The following is a 16,672-nucleotide window of genomic DNA, read 5'->3' on the forward strand; positions in this document are numbered from 1 at the left end:
ATTTACTTGTAAATGCATTGGGAAGTTTTCAGAAAGATATACAAAGAGCTAACCCCTATGGGGGAGTGGATAGGAATGACATGGATGAGGAAGAGGAGGAGGAAGCCAATTCCAAATTCTTATCATATTTTTTGAAATATATATGTACCAAATATTCAAAGTTATATTTTAAAAACTAAAAAGCTATACACAAATGTCACTAGCAGTGTCTGTATGGCAGAATCATGGGATATGGGGTTTCATTTTGTTCATTTTCATTGTAGGTTTGTAGACCATAAAAAATTTAAGGGAAAAAAATTAAAGAAGAGGATTCTACAGACTTTCCATCAGGCCCCTCCCAGCTGAGAGCTGTGCTACACAGTGGGCACCCCCTCACAAGGTCTGACCTTCAGGGGCCCCAGCCGCCTCACCTGCCCTGGCCCCTGATTCGCAGGCAGCGGCCACCTGGTCAACCAGCTTTGCAAAGTCTGTCCTCAGGCCTCGGAAGCTTTCAGGGAGAAAGCGTGCCAGACAGCTGCCAAGGGACCCCCACCCAGCCCGAGGGTGGACTTTCACCTCAGGATTGGGGTGGGGATTAGGACACAGCACAGTTTCACCACCAGAACCCATGCAGCCTGGGGGAGCAGGTCAGGGAAACCAAGGGGAGACTCAGAGCCAGAGGAAGTAGCAGGCGCCGTGCAGCCCCAGGAGGGGCAGGCAGGCTGCCTTACCTTGCACCTTGACACATTCTGTCGGGCTGAAGGCACTGTGCCGCCCGATGGCCTTCACAAACGTCCGGGCCTTCACACAGTATGCTGCCCCGGGCTCCACCGTCTCCAGGTACACGGGAAGGACCCCCGGCCTCACCACTTTGATGTGTTCCTTTAGGAAACCAGAGAACAGTCACACCCTGAGCCAAGCAGGCCAGGAAAGGGAGAGGAGGAGGGAAGGAAAGCTATCAATACTTCCTTTCCAGCATGCTTACATAATGTTCCTCTCATTCTTTCATTTATTCATTCACTCATTTTTTAAAAATTACTCATTTATTTAGCACATATTGTGTGCCATGCACAGTCTCAGGCACTGAACAAAACAGGGGCACCCAGCACCGAAGAGAACAAAAAGTTCCTGCCCTCGCAGAGCTTATGTCATATATGAGGAAGCCAGACCATTGATAACACACATCAGGTGGTGATGAGGGTTATGAGGAATCATGGAGCAGGACCAGCAGGTAGAGAGTGACAAGGAGGCACCAGCAGAGTGGCTCGGGGCGGCCTCTCTGATAGGCTCATACTTCGACAGAAAGCTGACTGGGTGCTTGGCCCGGCCATGACTCCCAGAGGGTCAGTGAAGAGGAGCACTTCAGCCAGTGGGCAGTGCCTCCTCATGCATGCACCCATCCACTGTCTGTCCGTCCATCTGCACAGCCCTCCACCTCTGCCACCCCTGAGACCTGCAGAGGCTTGTCTGGGCCAAGCCCAGGTGACTCAGGGCAGGTGCTCCTCTCCCAAAGAACCTGAGGGACCTGCCCATTCCCTGCAGCCCAGGCCCCAATCTGCTCCCACATGACTGCATCCGCCTGGCTCACAGTGCCAGGCCCTACTACTGGGCCCTGACCCAGCAGGAGTAAATGCTAGGAACCGTGGCTACTCCCCTTCCAGGGGCATGTGGTGGGGCACATGTCCTGGCATTAGCTCAGGGGTACCCTTGGCCAGAGAAGGGTCTATCAAAGGCCAGCCAACATCTGGCAACCCCTAGGCTTGGCCTGATAAAATCAGCAGGACCAGTCAGATTTCTTGTCCTGGGAACTGGTATTGAGGAACTGAATACCCAGCCAGAAGCAGGGACCAAGGGGAGAGGACATGGTGAGAGGAGTCAGTCACAACCAAAGGCACTCACGGGAAGGAGTGATGAGGGGTCAGGGCAAGCTGGGGTGAGGGCCACGGACAGAGCACATAGAGAGGACCCCCAGGGGGAAGCAAGGGCTCCCCAGGTGGACGGGGGCCTCTGGGTGAGCGAGGCTGTGCAGCAGCCTGGCTCTGGGCCTGCTCCAGTCACAGATTCTGTGAGAGCCCCCAACAGCACCGTGTTAATCCTTGTGGCAGGGCTTCTCAGGTGACTCAGTGGTAAAGAATCCTCCTGCCAATGCAGGAAATGCAAGTTCAATCCCTGGGTCAGAAAGATCCCCTGGAGAAGGAAATGACAACCCACTCCAGTGTTCTTGCCTGGGAAATCTCATGGACAGAGGAACCTGACCTGATGGGCTATATTCCATGGGGCGCAAAGAATCAGACACAACTGAGTGACTAAACAACAGCAATCCTTGTGACAGAGCCTACTTTTCCCTGCGCTGATTCGAGTGGGTTTTATCACTGTTTCAGCTTGGACAGGGCTCCACAGGTGCACCCACACTTCATGCCTTCTGCTGCTGCAGCTCAGGCACTCCCTCTGAGAGAGCTGACCTCCCACCCAGCCTGGCCTGCAGCACCCACCCCACAGGGAGGGGCCGTGCCCCATCTAGGCATTCCCGGTGGCCCATTGGCTCACAATTAGGGTTGTTTATTAGCTAGCTTCTGGCTCTCTGCCCCGAATTCTGCACCCAGCCCAGATGCACACCCTCAAGAAGCTGGCACCAGCCTCGTATACTTATGAAATCATCCAATTGATCTGCAACAGTCCTGTCTGCTGCCCCTAAACAGCAGGAAGAATGGCTGAGAAGACATGCTGATGGGAGAGAAGAAATGCATTGCACAGGTATTGTGGATCCAACTATGACAGAGTTTAAAGCCAGGAGGTGGCCCCTCTACTTCAGCGAATATGTCCTAAGACGGCTCCCAGCTAAAGTCTGGGTGGGACGAAGGCAGTCCTTTGAGTTTGATGCTGCCAGCATTGTCAGCCTACACCGATTCCTGTGTTCCCTCATTTCACCCAGGCCTTCTCATCCTCCGGCCACCCCAGACAGCAGGCACTGCAGGGGCCAGCCTTCCTCATCCAGCTCTCAGAGCTTCTCCAAAGTCTAACTCGAAGGCCCAGGCTGCAAGTCTCACCTTGGCACCGGGCTCCCTTCTCCAGTAGGACACGAAGAACTCAAAATGGGGCCCCAGATCTTCCAGCTTAATAAGCAGGTGGAAGCCGTCCATGGTAATCTCCATCCCAGGCGGGGTGAGGATGGCTGTTGGCAAGACAAGGGGAGAGTCAAAGCCAGTCCCAGACAGGACTGATTTCTGTCCAGGGAGACCATGACCAAACCATCAGTGGAAACACGCCAGGCTCATGGGAGGGGAGGAGTTTTGATGCGGCTTCATGGCATGCAGAAGCAAGACTGTACTCAGCAGGTGCTCAGCAAACTCTTTGTGAATGACGCGCAAATGAAAAAAACAAACAACAGCCATGTAGTACAATTCACATAGATCAGTGACATATACCGTCTGCTGCTAACTTTCAAACATCAGCAGATCAGCAGCTTGTGGATGGGTTGGCCTTTCTAGTCCCAGTCCAAGGAGTCTTCATCTCATAGCGTTATGGAAAGTCAGAGGGTTTTACAAATTCCAAGAATCAGCTCTAGTAATTACAGCCTAAGCACAAACACCATCTTTCATGTTATTGGATCCAAAACAGAGAGACCCCGCAGGCCCCATGGATACTTTCCACTTAGTAGACCAGGAACCAAAGAGCCCACACAGACAGTCTTCAGTCCCTGCCTACTGATGATGGATCCAGACCTTCCTCTCAGATCCAGACACTGCAAGACCGGAAGGGCCACCCTAATTGTGGGCTGTGGCTTGGGAGTGTGTTCTGGCTAAATCCTCCTGCACCGGGGTCAGTGGACACTCAACAGAAAGGCAGTTCCTGCAGGGAGTTTTCAGAGAACAAAGTATTTCCTGGCATCTAAAGAGCTGCTTGGAAAGAGGACAGGAGGACTTGGGAAGTCAGGGGCCAACTGTGCAAAACATACCCAGATTAGAGGTTTCATATGAGCACACAGCACCACTAGAATTGCCTCTGAAACACCTCCAGTAAGAAAGGAGATGTTTGACTCCTCCACTTTTAAGTTAAACATGATTAGAATTGGATCCCCTGATCTCCATCTATGTAGAGAATAGAATTAGACAAAATGACCACATGTCATTTCCGTTCAGATGATTTTCTGACAACGTTGGGGCAGGAACTTCTCTCCTATGTACTCTACATACTCATCTCATTTAATCCAACCAGCAAGCTTCAGAAAGTAAATATTACTCCTACTTACAGATGACATAGCAGAGCCTCAGAGAGGTTACATGACATTCCCAGAGTCACCCAGTGAATGGCCAGACTTTAAGCTCATGTCTTTCCACGTTTCTAGACTCTGTTGTGTGGGGTGATTTTTAACTCCCAAGGAACAGGATGCACTTAGATCACTTAAATCAGACTCTAGGGATGGGTCCCGGAGATCAGGGGTTCTCAAGCTCTCCTGTGACTTGAATTTGCATTGAGGTTAAGAACCTCTGCTCTCAACAGGCTTCCCTTTAAGAACTGGGGATCCTTTCCAAGACAGCCTTAAAACCAGATTTTTCATGTATGAGGAGAAGCTGGGGTGGGGTTTTACAAAGGCCAAAAAGCAGACGTCATGCCCTGAGGAGTCTCAGTTTCCTCCCAGCTCTGCAGCTGGGTCCACCTGCATGAGGACCCTCATCCTCTGCTTCTGGGGCAGGTATGGAGACACCTTTCCTCAGCTCCTCAGCAGCGAGCCCTTTTCCTGTTTATACTTGCCTTTTCAAGCACAAGTTGCTACTGCACACACCCACCCTCAGAGCTGTGTAGACACTTCCTTATCTCCAAATGCCCCATGCCTGCCTTTCCAACAACAGCTGCCAGCCTCCAGCAATGATCTTGGCTGGAACCCTGTGCTTCCAGGAGCCAGAGGGAGGTGGTGCTGGTGCTGCCCAGGCACTGTGGGTGGAGGCAGAGCTACAGCAGCCTCCGGTGCCCCTCCGGCTACCCCAGGGCCTGGCACTGGGATCCCACTGCTTCCACCATGTCCTACCATGGGAGAGAGGGCAGGCAGAGGAGCCCACATCCTGCACCAAAATTCCTACTGGTATCCATTCCAAAAGGACTTCCCTGTAGCTCTAACAGTAAAGAATCTGCCTGTGATGCAGGAGACCAGGGTTCGATTCCTGAGTCAGGAAGATCCTCTGGAGAAGGGAATGGCAATTCACTCCAGTATTCTTGCCTGGAGAATTCCATGGACAGAGAAGCCTGGTGGGCTACAGTTCATGGGGTGGCAAACAGTTGGACACGACTGAGCGACTAACATACACACACATCCATTCCAATGGTCCCACTCCCACCCCCTAGCTCTTCCCTTCTTCCTCTGCTTGCTGGCTCTCAACTCTGGGCATATCCCTAGGGTAATAATAATAATACAAATAGCTGAGTGCTATTACAAGGCAGCACTGCCCTGAGCATTTACACTTTTCATCTCACCCCCAACCACCCACCAAGGCAAGCCGTTGCCCCTCTCACTCAAGTGGCTGAGCCGGGATTTGAATCCCATCTGTCTGACTCTGGAGGACCAAGTTCTCTCTCAGCTCTATCTTCACCTCCTCCAGCAGGGGCTCCCTCACCTTCTAACCCTCCTGGTTTCTCCCAACTCCCACGCTCCTCAGGAAGCTCTGACTCACTCCATTAATTTAGAGGCTGCCCCGACCTCCCCCTGTCCTCACTCCCAGCAGAGGGTCACCTGTCACCCAGAGAATACAGGTCCCCAAAGACCTTTCATTTGCCTTTCCTGTGTGTCCCAGGGGGTCACATCATCACCCACAGCTGTCTTTGTACCTCCACTCAATCCCCCAGTTGGCAGCCTGCCCAACATCCCCGCTCCTCCTGCTCCATGAGACCACTTTCAAGAGGACCTATTTGGGGGACTCCCTCAGGTGCAGCAGCAGCCGTCTGTTCTCCCTTCTCTGACTCTCTCCCTGTCCTCCATTCTCTTCAAACCCTAGGTTTCCCAGAATCCTAGCCTGGTTCTATTTGTCCTCATATCTTGTCCCTGGACACCCTCACCTGCTCTCAAGCCGTTAGCTATTAATTTCATTTTGTGTGTCTGTGACCTGTCTGAGTCCCAGGGCCTGATTCCCAACTGCCAATCAGACATCCATGGGATGTCTGATAGGAATCTCAACCTCAAAGAGCCCAAAGCCAGCAGCATCTCTTATTCCTCAGACCAGCCGCCCCTCCTGGGTCCTCTTCCTTGGATGGCACTCCTCCTAACCCCATCTGGAAGCTGGGTGCCATCACCATCTCCCCCACCTCTGTCTCACGGGAACTGGTCACCGAGCTCTGTCCCTTCTAACTCAACCATGTCTCTAGAATTTGTCCTCTCCTTCCCATGCCTCCCCCTCCTCTAGGATCACGATCCACCCTGGTTCAGCTGGAATGTTACAGCCCTCTCTTCACTCTTCCCATGGCCTGCAGGTCTCTCCTACTCCAGCTCACTTTCCACACCACAGCCAGTGCGACTGTTCTGTAGGCAGACCTGGACCAGATCCCCTCTTCTTCCATGACGCTCCTCTACTGATCTGATGAGACTTCATGTCGAAGCCCTTCACCGTGTGACCAGCTGCTTCCTCACCCCCAGCCATCCAGACCCTGCTCCTGCTCTTTCTCCTCACACCCTGCTACACACTGGGTATTGTTTGCACTCTGCCAGTTTGGTCACCAATCCAGATTCTTCCCTTACTTCTTTCTCAGTACGTTTGCCAGGTTCCATTGCTATAGAAAAGTTATTTATTTCCAAAGGGCTGTTTTTGGTCACTGTGATCATGTATAGACCCTATTGCCAAAGAAGATGCTTACACAGGCAACAAAGATGGGGCCAGTAAGCCTCAGATGGGAGGCAGTGTTAAGAGTTAATGATGTGTGATCATGGTAGGGAAAGGCCGTCCTAGCGCTTCTACCCACTTCCAGAGCACCTTTCCTTCCAGAGACAGTCAGGAATAACTTCCAAAGTCTCATTTCAAAATGAGAGAGAGGAAGCAGCTGGCAATGTTTTCAACAGACCAGTTAGGGTTGTCTATGTTTGCAGCATTCTGACTTTATAAGACTCATTTGATGCTGAAGAGAATCCCAACAGTCTCAGTGAGCACAGCTGCTGCAGGGGAGGCTGCTGGGGTCAGGGGAGTAAGGAGAGAAGGGCCTTACTTGAGTTCTGGTTAAAGCGGTGCTTCAGAGTGCTCCAGGTCGAGGTCAGCGAGCCCAGGGTGGCCCTGACCCGGAGGCTGTACGACACAGTGGCGGTGATGTCCTCTGTGATGTCACACTCAGGCCTTTGAGTGGGTGAGCACCAGATGCTGGGGATCCAGATGTGGCTCGTGTACAGGCTCTCATACTCCCTGGCCAAAGAGAGGAGGGGACAGCGTCACACCAGGCCCTTCCACCCTGGCTCAATGATGGTTTCAAGTAACCGCCTCCTCCGCTAACTTTTTATGGGCCAGGAAAACAAGTATTTGCTCCACATTCCTTTCCTCCCCTCTCCTCCGTCACCAACCATCCCTTCTTTCTGACTCCTTCTCCAAAGACAGGGAGCCTCAGGCATCAACCCCGCTCTGTCCTGGTCTCTCCATCTGCACGGTCACCACCCTAGTCTCAGCGACTGTCACCCCTTGCCTTGCTGTGTCTCTGGACAGATTTTCCTACTTCCCTTCCTGCCAGTCTTCAGACCATTTGTCACTCAGCAGAGCAGAGCATTTCTCTCCTTAGTGACTTCCAAAGAGCCTAGAATGGAATGCATACTCTCCCCGGCTGACAAGAATCTCTGGCCTTCTTGCTCCGCCCCTAAAGGTGATACTCCCTCCACACGGTCCTCCTCACAATTCCTCCAACTTGGCAACGTGCTGCTGTGTCTCAGTGCCCTGCCCTCAGTGTGAGTGCCCTGCATTCACACTGCTTGCCCACTCCTGTCCTTCAGATATTGGCTTAAATATCACATCCTCAGACAGACCTTCCCTAACCATCAGATAAAAAGCTGCCACAGAGCCAACTCACTGTGCAATGGATTTTAGCTCCCTCCTAGAACTGATTTCTATCTGAACTTACCCACAGCAGTGCTGCCTGATAGAACTTCCTGTGGTGGTGAAAACCTTCTGTATTTGTGTTGTTTTACAATGGCACCCCACTCCGGTACTCTTGCCTGGAAAATCCCATGGATGGAGGAGCCTGGTAGGCTGCAGTCCATGGGGTTGCTAAGAGTCGGACACGACTGAACGACTTCACTTTCACTTTTCACTTTCATGTATTGGAGAAGGAAATGGCAACCCGCTCCAGTGTTCTTGCCTGGAGAACCCCAGGGACGGGGGAGCCTGGTGGGCTGCCGTCCATGGGGTCGCACAGAGTCAGACACGACTGAAGTGACTTAGCATAGCATAGCATACAGTAGCCTGTAGCCACAGATGGCTGTTAAGAACTTGAAATGTGGTTCATATGACTAGGAAACAGACTTTTGAATTTAATTTTGATTAATTTAAGTATAAATAGCTGTCCGTGTCTAGTGGCTACCACATTGGACAGTGCAGACCTAGTGTACTTATTTCTTTAAGTTTTTACTGTCTCCTCCTCTAAATGTAATCTTCTTCTGCCTGGAAACTTTGTGGTCTGTACCCCTGAGCCTAGGAGAATGTCTATGCATGTAGCTGCTTGGTTTGTATGAATTGTTAGTGAGCTTTACTGAGTACCTTTTGCATCCCTGTCACTCCTTGACAGCTCTGAGAGCCTGGACACCTGGAGAAGGACCAGCTGACCTATAGGGTCACAATTTGTTTTGGCTCCAGGAGGCAGGCGTACTGTCAGGAAAACTGAGGTCTCACCGACCCCTAAAATATCTGAGTCTCCAAATAATTTCTCTTCCTCAAGTCAGAGCCAAACTCATTTCATCTTAAGATTTTCTTCAGCTTTAGACAACTGACTCACTGTTGGAAAGAAACTTCACGAAAATGTGTTTATATACTTTTGTGTTCCCAGAGAGTTCACTGCCAAATCCATGGGACAATTTCCCTTGTTGCTTCAATTCTCTTAGGGCCCATGAAGACAGAGGAGGCAGATCATAGGAAATCATCTTTCTCTGGGCTCACAAAGCCTTCTTGAGCTCTGGAATGAGGGCTGTGCCTCTAGGAATCAACTACTGCCTAAAGGAGAGAAACTGAAAAACAAAACAACAGCAACAACAACAACAAACGCTCACCCCTGGTACTCGACAGAATAGTGTACTATTTCTTCAGGCACAGTCACTGGGCTCCATGTCAAGACGTGCTTCATGTTGGTTGATTGCACAGAGAGGTTCTGAGGGGCAGGTAGAACAGCCACTCCATCTGGGACCAAGGAGACAGACAAGCTGACAAGGCGAGTTCACCTCAGGGAATGCCACAGCTTCAGGTTAGTTTCTAACGAAAAGTCAGACATGCTTAGGAACTAGTCAGTCAGTCATTTCAGTCCCTCAGTCATGTCCGACTCTTTGTGACCCCATGAACCACAGCACGCCAGGCCTCCCTGTCCATCACCAACTCCCAGAATTTACCCGAACTCATGTCCATTGAGTCAATGATGCCATCCAACCATCTCATCCTCTGTCGTCCCCTTCTCCTCCTGCCCTCAATCTTTCCCAGCATCAGGGTCTTTTCAAATGAGTCAGCTCTTTGCATCAGGTGGCCAAAGTACTGGAGTTTCAGCTTCAACATCAGTCCTTCCAATGAACACTCAGGACTGATCTCCTTTAGGATGGACTGGTTGGAACTAGAAGAAACTCTAATTTTACCATATTTGTGTTCATGCTAAATATTGCTATCATCATTGTAATTCTCCCTTTGGTGATTAGCATATTAACATTAATATTAATATGTATGTGTATGGGTGCTTAGTTGTGACTCTTTGTGACCCTATGGAATACAACCTGCCAGGATCCTCTGTCCATGAGAATTTCCAGGCAAGAATACTGGAGTGGGTTGCCATGCCCTTCTCCATGGGGATCTTCCTGACCCAAGGATCAAACCCACATGCCCTGCATCTCCGGATTGCAGGCTGAATCTTTACCACTGAGCCATCTGGAAAACCCAGTTAATATTAATAATAATAGCTAACATTATTGACATTAATAATGGTTAGTATTTTTGGTCACCTGATGCAAACAGTCAGCTCATTGGAAAAGTCCCTGATGCTGGGAAAGATTCAAGGCAGACGGAGAAGAGGGCATCAGAAGATGAGATGGCTGGATGGCATCACTGATGCAATGGACATGAACTTGGGCAAACTTCGGGAGATGGTGAGGGACAGGGAGGCCTGGCGTGCTGCAGTCCATGGGGTCGCAAAGAATCAGACATGAATGGGCGACTGAACAACAATATTACTGAGCACTTACCAAGCTCTATCTATGCCGTGAGCTCGATTATCACATGATTTTCTCATTTAATTCTCATGACCATACTGGGATGTAAGGACCATCAGTTTCTCTGTTGTACAAGTGAGAAAACTGAAGCACATTATATACAACCATTGTGTCACACTGGCCGCGATGCAGGCCTGGACTTTGTTTGGACTTTGCCACTGAATTTGTGACCGTAAACACGTTGCGTAAACCTGAGCTCCCCACCTCTACATGGCAAACCCATATCGGCTCCTGCCGGCTTCTCATCACCACCCCCTCTTGCTACTGCCATCCTCAGCTATCAGAGCAATTCCTTTGTGTCCCCAAAATGGCCAAACGGGGCACAGCTGCTATTTGGGAAGTGCACTCAAGTCTGCCATGGAAGGAGTCCAGTACAGAAGGGCACCAAGCCAGTTTGGAGACTCCACCCCAGACAGCCTGCAGGCCTCTGAGCCAGATGAGACTCAAGCATCTGCTCACGCAGCTGTGTGCCCAGAGTGTGCACACAGTGGGTCTACAGCTTGCACACAGAATCAAAGCTGATTTGTGATTCTTGTGATTCTTCACAGAATCATCTGTGAAGCTGATCCCTAATAAGGACTTCGCAGCCCCAGTCCGGATCTCCTACTGTGGTGTCCCCCTCTGACTTTTACATACTCCTCTTTTAATGCCCAACACCTGCCTCCTTTTGCTGTTACAGTTGCAGTGATAACATCAACAGCACAGTGTGTATAAGGCTGGGACCCTCGCCTGGGACTTTTCATCTTTGTGTCTGTCTCCAAATTGGCACCTGCTGTTCGTTATCAAGTCCTGTAACCATGAGGGGATGGGGGCTGCCAGGAACATCCCACTTAGTGCCCTTGTGGGCACTAATGTAGGACCCTGGTGATGCAGCCCAATCTCACTCTCAGCATCCAGGGCTTGGCCTGTGAGGAAACACCTGGGGTGCCCTCAAGGGAGGCTTCCTGCCCTCTCCACCCTTATACTTGTCGTCATCCAAGGGAAGAAAGGGCAAAGAGCCAGCTGCAATAAGATAGCACAGGAGGGCAGGGTGTAGTCCCTTCTGACATGCTTCCTCTGGTGAAGTAGACAAAACATTTCCCTAGTCAGATATGTGAGGATTTTAAAACTATAAACATAAAGAACTCTCAAAAATGAAATCTCCTGGCCCAGATACTGGAGAATACGAATGTGAGATGTGAGACTTGGACCATAAAGAAAACTGAGCACTGAAGAATTGATGGTTTCGAACTGTGGTGCTGGAGAAGACTCTTGAAAATCCCTTGGACTTCAAGGAGATCCAACCAGTCCATTCAGGAAATCAGTCCTGAATATTCATTGGAAGGACTGATGCTGAAGTTGAAGCTCCAGTACTTTGGCCACCTGATGTGAGGAGCTGACTCATTGGAAAAGTGTCTGAGGCTGGGAAAGATTGAGGGCATGAGGAAAAGGGGGAACAGAAGATAAGATGGTTGGATGGCATCATCAGCTCAATGGACGTGAGTTTGAGCAAACTCTGGGAGATGGTGAAGGACAGGGAAGCCTGGCATGCTGTGATCCATGTGGTCACAAAGAGTCGGATACTACTTATCAACTGAACAACACCACAAACTATGAAATAGTTAAAGAGAAAGTAGTACCAATTTTATACAATATCTTCCAGAAATCAAAGAGGAAAAAACTTACTTTATGGGGTCAGTATTACCCTGATACCAAAATCAGACAAATATTATGTATATATTTTTAAAAGCAAAAGACTACAGATCAATATGTCTCAGGCACTTAGATGCAAAAATCTTTGACAAATACAATCCAAATTTGGTGTTGTATAAGACTATATACCCTGATCAAGTGGGATTTATTCCAGGTATGCAAGGCTGCTTCAGTATTTGAAAATCAATTAATGTAATCCACCACGTCAACAAGATCAAGAAGAAAAATCATAATTGTTTCAACTGACACCAAGAAAGCATTTACAAAATTCAACACCCATTAATAATTTAAAAACAAAACAAAAAGAAAAAAAGAAACCGTTTCTTTGAATTATGAACAACAGGAATTATTTCAATTTGATAATGACCATCTATAAAAAACCTACAGCTGGATTTTCCTGGTGGCGCAGTGGATAAAAATCTGCCTGCCAATGCAGGAGACACAGGTTTGATCCTTGATCCGGGAAGATCCCACATGCCGTGGAACAGCTAAGCCCGTACAGCACAGCTACTGAGCCCAAGTTCTCGAGCCTGCCAGCCACAACTACTGAAACCTGTGCACCTAGAGCCTGTGCCCACAGCAAGAGAAGCCACACAGTGAGAGGCACTGCAATGAAGAGCAGCCCCTGCTCACCGCACCTAAAGAAAGCCCATGCAAATCAGTGAAGATCCAGCATAGCCAAAAGCCACCTACAGCTAGCATCTTGTTCAATGGTAAAAGGCTGGATGCTTTTCCCTATATCAAGAATGAGGCAAGGATGCCCACACTTATCACTTTTATTCGACATTGTACTAGAAGTTCTAGCAACTGTAATAAGGCAAACAAAGGAAGTGAAAGACATTACAGCTTGGAAAATAAGTGATAAATCTCCCTCTATTTCCAGGTGACATGTTAGGCTATGTAGGAAATCCCACAGAATCTACCAAAAAAGCCTCTGAAAACTAATAGTGAGTTTGGCAAGTTCATGGGATACAAGATAAACGTTAAAAAATTAGTTGTATCTCTAAATACTAGCAATGGACACTTATATGCAGAAACTTAAAATATTATTTGCAATCATTGTCCCTCTCCAAAAGAAAAACTCATGTGTGAATCTAATGAAACATATCTTTCTATGGGGAAAACACCACAATGCCAGTGAAAAAATTTCAAAGAAAATCTAAATAGATGGAGAGGTATACTGTGCTCATTGATTGGACAACTCAACATAGTTAAAAAGGTAATTCTCCCCAAATTGATATATACGTTTAACAGGGTTCCTATCAAAAACCCAGCAAGGTTTTTTTGTGGAGATAGGTAAGCTTTTCCTAAAATTTATGAGAAAAGGCAAAGGAACAAGAATAAAACAATTTTGAAGAAGCAAAAGGTAAGAGAACTCAATCTACCCAATTTTAAAACTTACAATAATTAAGACTGTGTGGTATTGACAAAGCAATAGACACATAGATTGATGAAACAATATAGACATCCCAGAAATAGACCCACACAAATATGCTCAGCTGATTTTTGGCAAAGGTACAAAAGCAATTCACTGAAGGAAGGATAGCCTTTTCAACAAACAATATTAGAGCAATTGGCTATTTGCAGGCAAACAAAAAACCTCAACCTACATCTCACATGTTAGCAAAAATTAACTCAAAGTAGGCCGTGGACTTGATGTAAAATGTGAAAGTCTAAAACTTTTAGGAAAAAACATAGGAGAAAATCTTCAGGGCCAAAGATTTCTCACACTTGACACTCAAGGCATGATCCATAAAAGGAAACATTTATAAACAGGCATCACCAGAATTAAAATCTCTTGCACCACAAAGACCCTGTTAAGAGGATAAAAAGACAAGATACAGACTAGGAGAAAACATTTGCAAACAATATATCTCACAAAGGATTGTTATCTAGAACATATATATAAAGAATACTCAAAACCCAACAGTAAAAAAATCAAGCAATTCAATTAGAAAATGAGTAAAAGATGTGAAGAGTCATTTCACCAAAAAAGCACACACAGATGGCAAACAAGCACATGAAAATATGTTCAATATCATTAGCTATTAGGGAAATGCAAATTTAAACTTCCATGAGAGAGTGCCACACAGCTATCAGAATGACTAAAAATTCTTACAGTGACAAAACCAAACCCTGGTGAGGACGCAGAGAAAGTGGGTCCCTCATCCATCGCTGGGTGGGAACAAAGTGGCACCACCACACTGGAAGGCCGTTCAGCAGTTTCTTGCAGAACTGAACTTGTAAATTACTACACAACCCAGCAAGTGCACTCTTGGGCATTTATCCCAAGGTAATGAAAATTTATATCACACTAAGTTTGCACAACAAATGTCCATAAACAAGATGGAATCAGCCCAGATGCCCACAGGTGAATGGTTAAACAAATATGGTATATCCAAGAAAAAGGAACAAACTACACGAAACAATCTGGATGAATCTCCAGTGAATGACACCAACTGAAAGAAGCCAAACCCCCAAAGTTACATACTGTATATTTCTATTTTTATAACATTTTCAAATGACAAAATTTTAGACTTTGAGAGATTAATGGTTGCCAGGAGTTAGGAAGAGTTGGGAAAGGCACAGTAGTGAGAGATGGGTGAGGTTATAAAAAGGCAACAAGACATATCATTGTGATATTGGAAATGTTCAGTATCTTGACTGTGGTGATAAATATACAAACCTTCACACACACACACATACACATTCTCAAACAAATGCAAGTAAAGCTGGGGAAATCTGAAAAAGATGTGTGGATTTTGTCAATACCAAGGATTTCAATATTCTAGTTGTAGTATTATACTATTGTTTTGCAAAATACCACTGGGGAAACTGGGTTTTCTGTATTATTTCCTTTTTTTTTAAATTTATTTGGCTACACCAAGTCTTTGGAGAAGGAAATGGCACCCCACTCCAGTGTTCTTGCCTGGAGAATCCCAGGGATGAGGGAGCCTGGTGGGCTTCTGTCTATGGGGTCACACAGAGTCGGACACGACTGAAGCAACTTAGCAGTAGCATACCAAGTCTTATGAGGTATGAGGGATCTTTTTTAGTTGCAGCATGCAGGATTTTTTTTTTTAAGTTTTGGCATGCAAACTCTTAGTTGTGGCATGTGAGATCAAGTTCCCTGACCAGGGATCAAACCCAGGGCCCCCTGCATTGTGGGGGTGGAGTCAGCCACTGGACCACCAAGGAAGTCCCTCTGTGTTATATCTTATGAAAAGTGTGAAAGTGTTAGTTGCTCAGTCATGTCCAATTCTTTATGACCCCATGTCCTGTAGCCTGCCAGGCTCCTCCGTCCATGGGATTCTCCAGGCAAGAATACTGGATTGGGTTGCCATTTCCTACTCCAGGTGATCTTCCTGACCCAAGGATTGAACCAGGGTCTCCTGCATTGCAGGCAGATTCTTCACCATCTGAGCCACCAGGAAAGCCCACTTATTTCTTATAACTGCATAAAAATCTAGAATTACAACAAAATTTCAGTTAAAAAATACAGTGCCATCACACCTAAAAAAATAACATTAATTCTGATTATCTGAATGACAGGATACATTTTAAAAGACCATGATAGGATAAACTCAAACAGGATGAAATGCATCTAGGAAAAAAGTTGTATAATTGAGTGCAGTCAATTAAATCAGCAAGGGAGACTGTTTACAGAGGGAGACCTAATGATTAGCCGTCCCAATGATTAGGGCACTTACCAAGGCTTTAAGGAAGACACTCTGAGGTTGAATTTCTGGATATGTCTTTCTTCATGAAGGGCACACAGGCAGGACAACAGCAAGAGATGTCCCAACTTTTAGGTCACTCCATTATGCTATAGAGCTTCCCTGGTGGCTCAGAGGTTAAAGTGTCTGCCCGCAATGCGGGAGATCTGTGTTCAATCCCTGGGTCAGGAAGATCCCCTGGAGAAGGAAATGGCAACCCATTCCAGTATTCTTGCCTGGAGAATCCCATGGACGGAGGAGCCTGATGAGCTACAGTCCATGGGGTTGCAAAGAGTCGAATACGACTGAGCAACTTCACTTTCTTTCATTATGCTATGCAACAGTTTGCACTTGTGTAACTGTCTTCACCTAGCTGTGAAATTCCAAATCTAACTCCATTATGGGCAAAATACTGTCTCATTCCTATATTAAAATGAAAATTACTGCTTCTTTCTGAGCCCTATGAGCAACATCTTCAATATCTTTATTCCACTTGTAGAGTATATTCCAAATTCTATCTTTGTTTCACTGTAGTTTATGTAGCACACACACACATTGGGAATGAGATGGAAAATCAGTAATGCCAGTGAACTACTGATGCCAGGGTATGTTTAATTGGGTCACATAGAAAGTATGGAAGAGGACTTCCCTGATGGTCCAGTGGTTAAGAATCTACCTTCCAAGGCAGGGGGCACAGGTTCAGTCCCTGGTCTGGGCACTAAGATCCCACATGCCGTGCAGCCAAAATTTTAAATTAAACACACACACACACACACAACTAAGGTGGTACTACATGAGGAAGGATCCGTTTTATGCTAGGACACTAAATAGGGAACTCTAGTTTCAGCTCAACTCTAAGCGAGAGTGA

At 47.3% G+C, this 16,672-nt stretch overlaps 1 protein-coding gene across 1 annotated transcript in view; it reads right to left on the reverse strand.

Annotated features, from left to right (window-relative positions):
• The window catches only part of IL20RB (interleukin 20 receptor subunit beta), a 49,884-nt gene that overhangs the window by 13,982 nt on the left and 19,230 nt on the right, over positions 1–16,672 (reverse strand). The window contains exons 2-5 of the mRNA XM_019962038.2: positions 9,200–9,326; positions 7,165–7,355; positions 3,027–3,151; positions 711–861 (exon numbers count right to left, since the gene is read on the reverse strand). Of these exons, the coding sequence (XP_019817597.1) occupies positions 711–861; positions 3,027–3,151; positions 7,165–7,355; positions 9,200–9,326 (594 nt within the window). The remainder of the gene's footprint in view (positions 1–710; positions 862–3,026; positions 3,152–7,164; positions 7,356–9,199; positions 9,327–16,672) is intronic.

This window comes from Bos indicus, chromosome 1 (genome assembly GCF_029378745.1).
Source record: "Bos indicus isolate NIAB-ARS_2022 breed Sahiwal x Tharparkar chromosome 1, NIAB-ARS_B.indTharparkar_mat_pri_1.0, whole genome shotgun sequence".
Taxonomy (NCBI): domain Eukaryota; kingdom Metazoa; phylum Chordata; class Mammalia; order Artiodactyla; family Bovidae; genus Bos; species Bos indicus.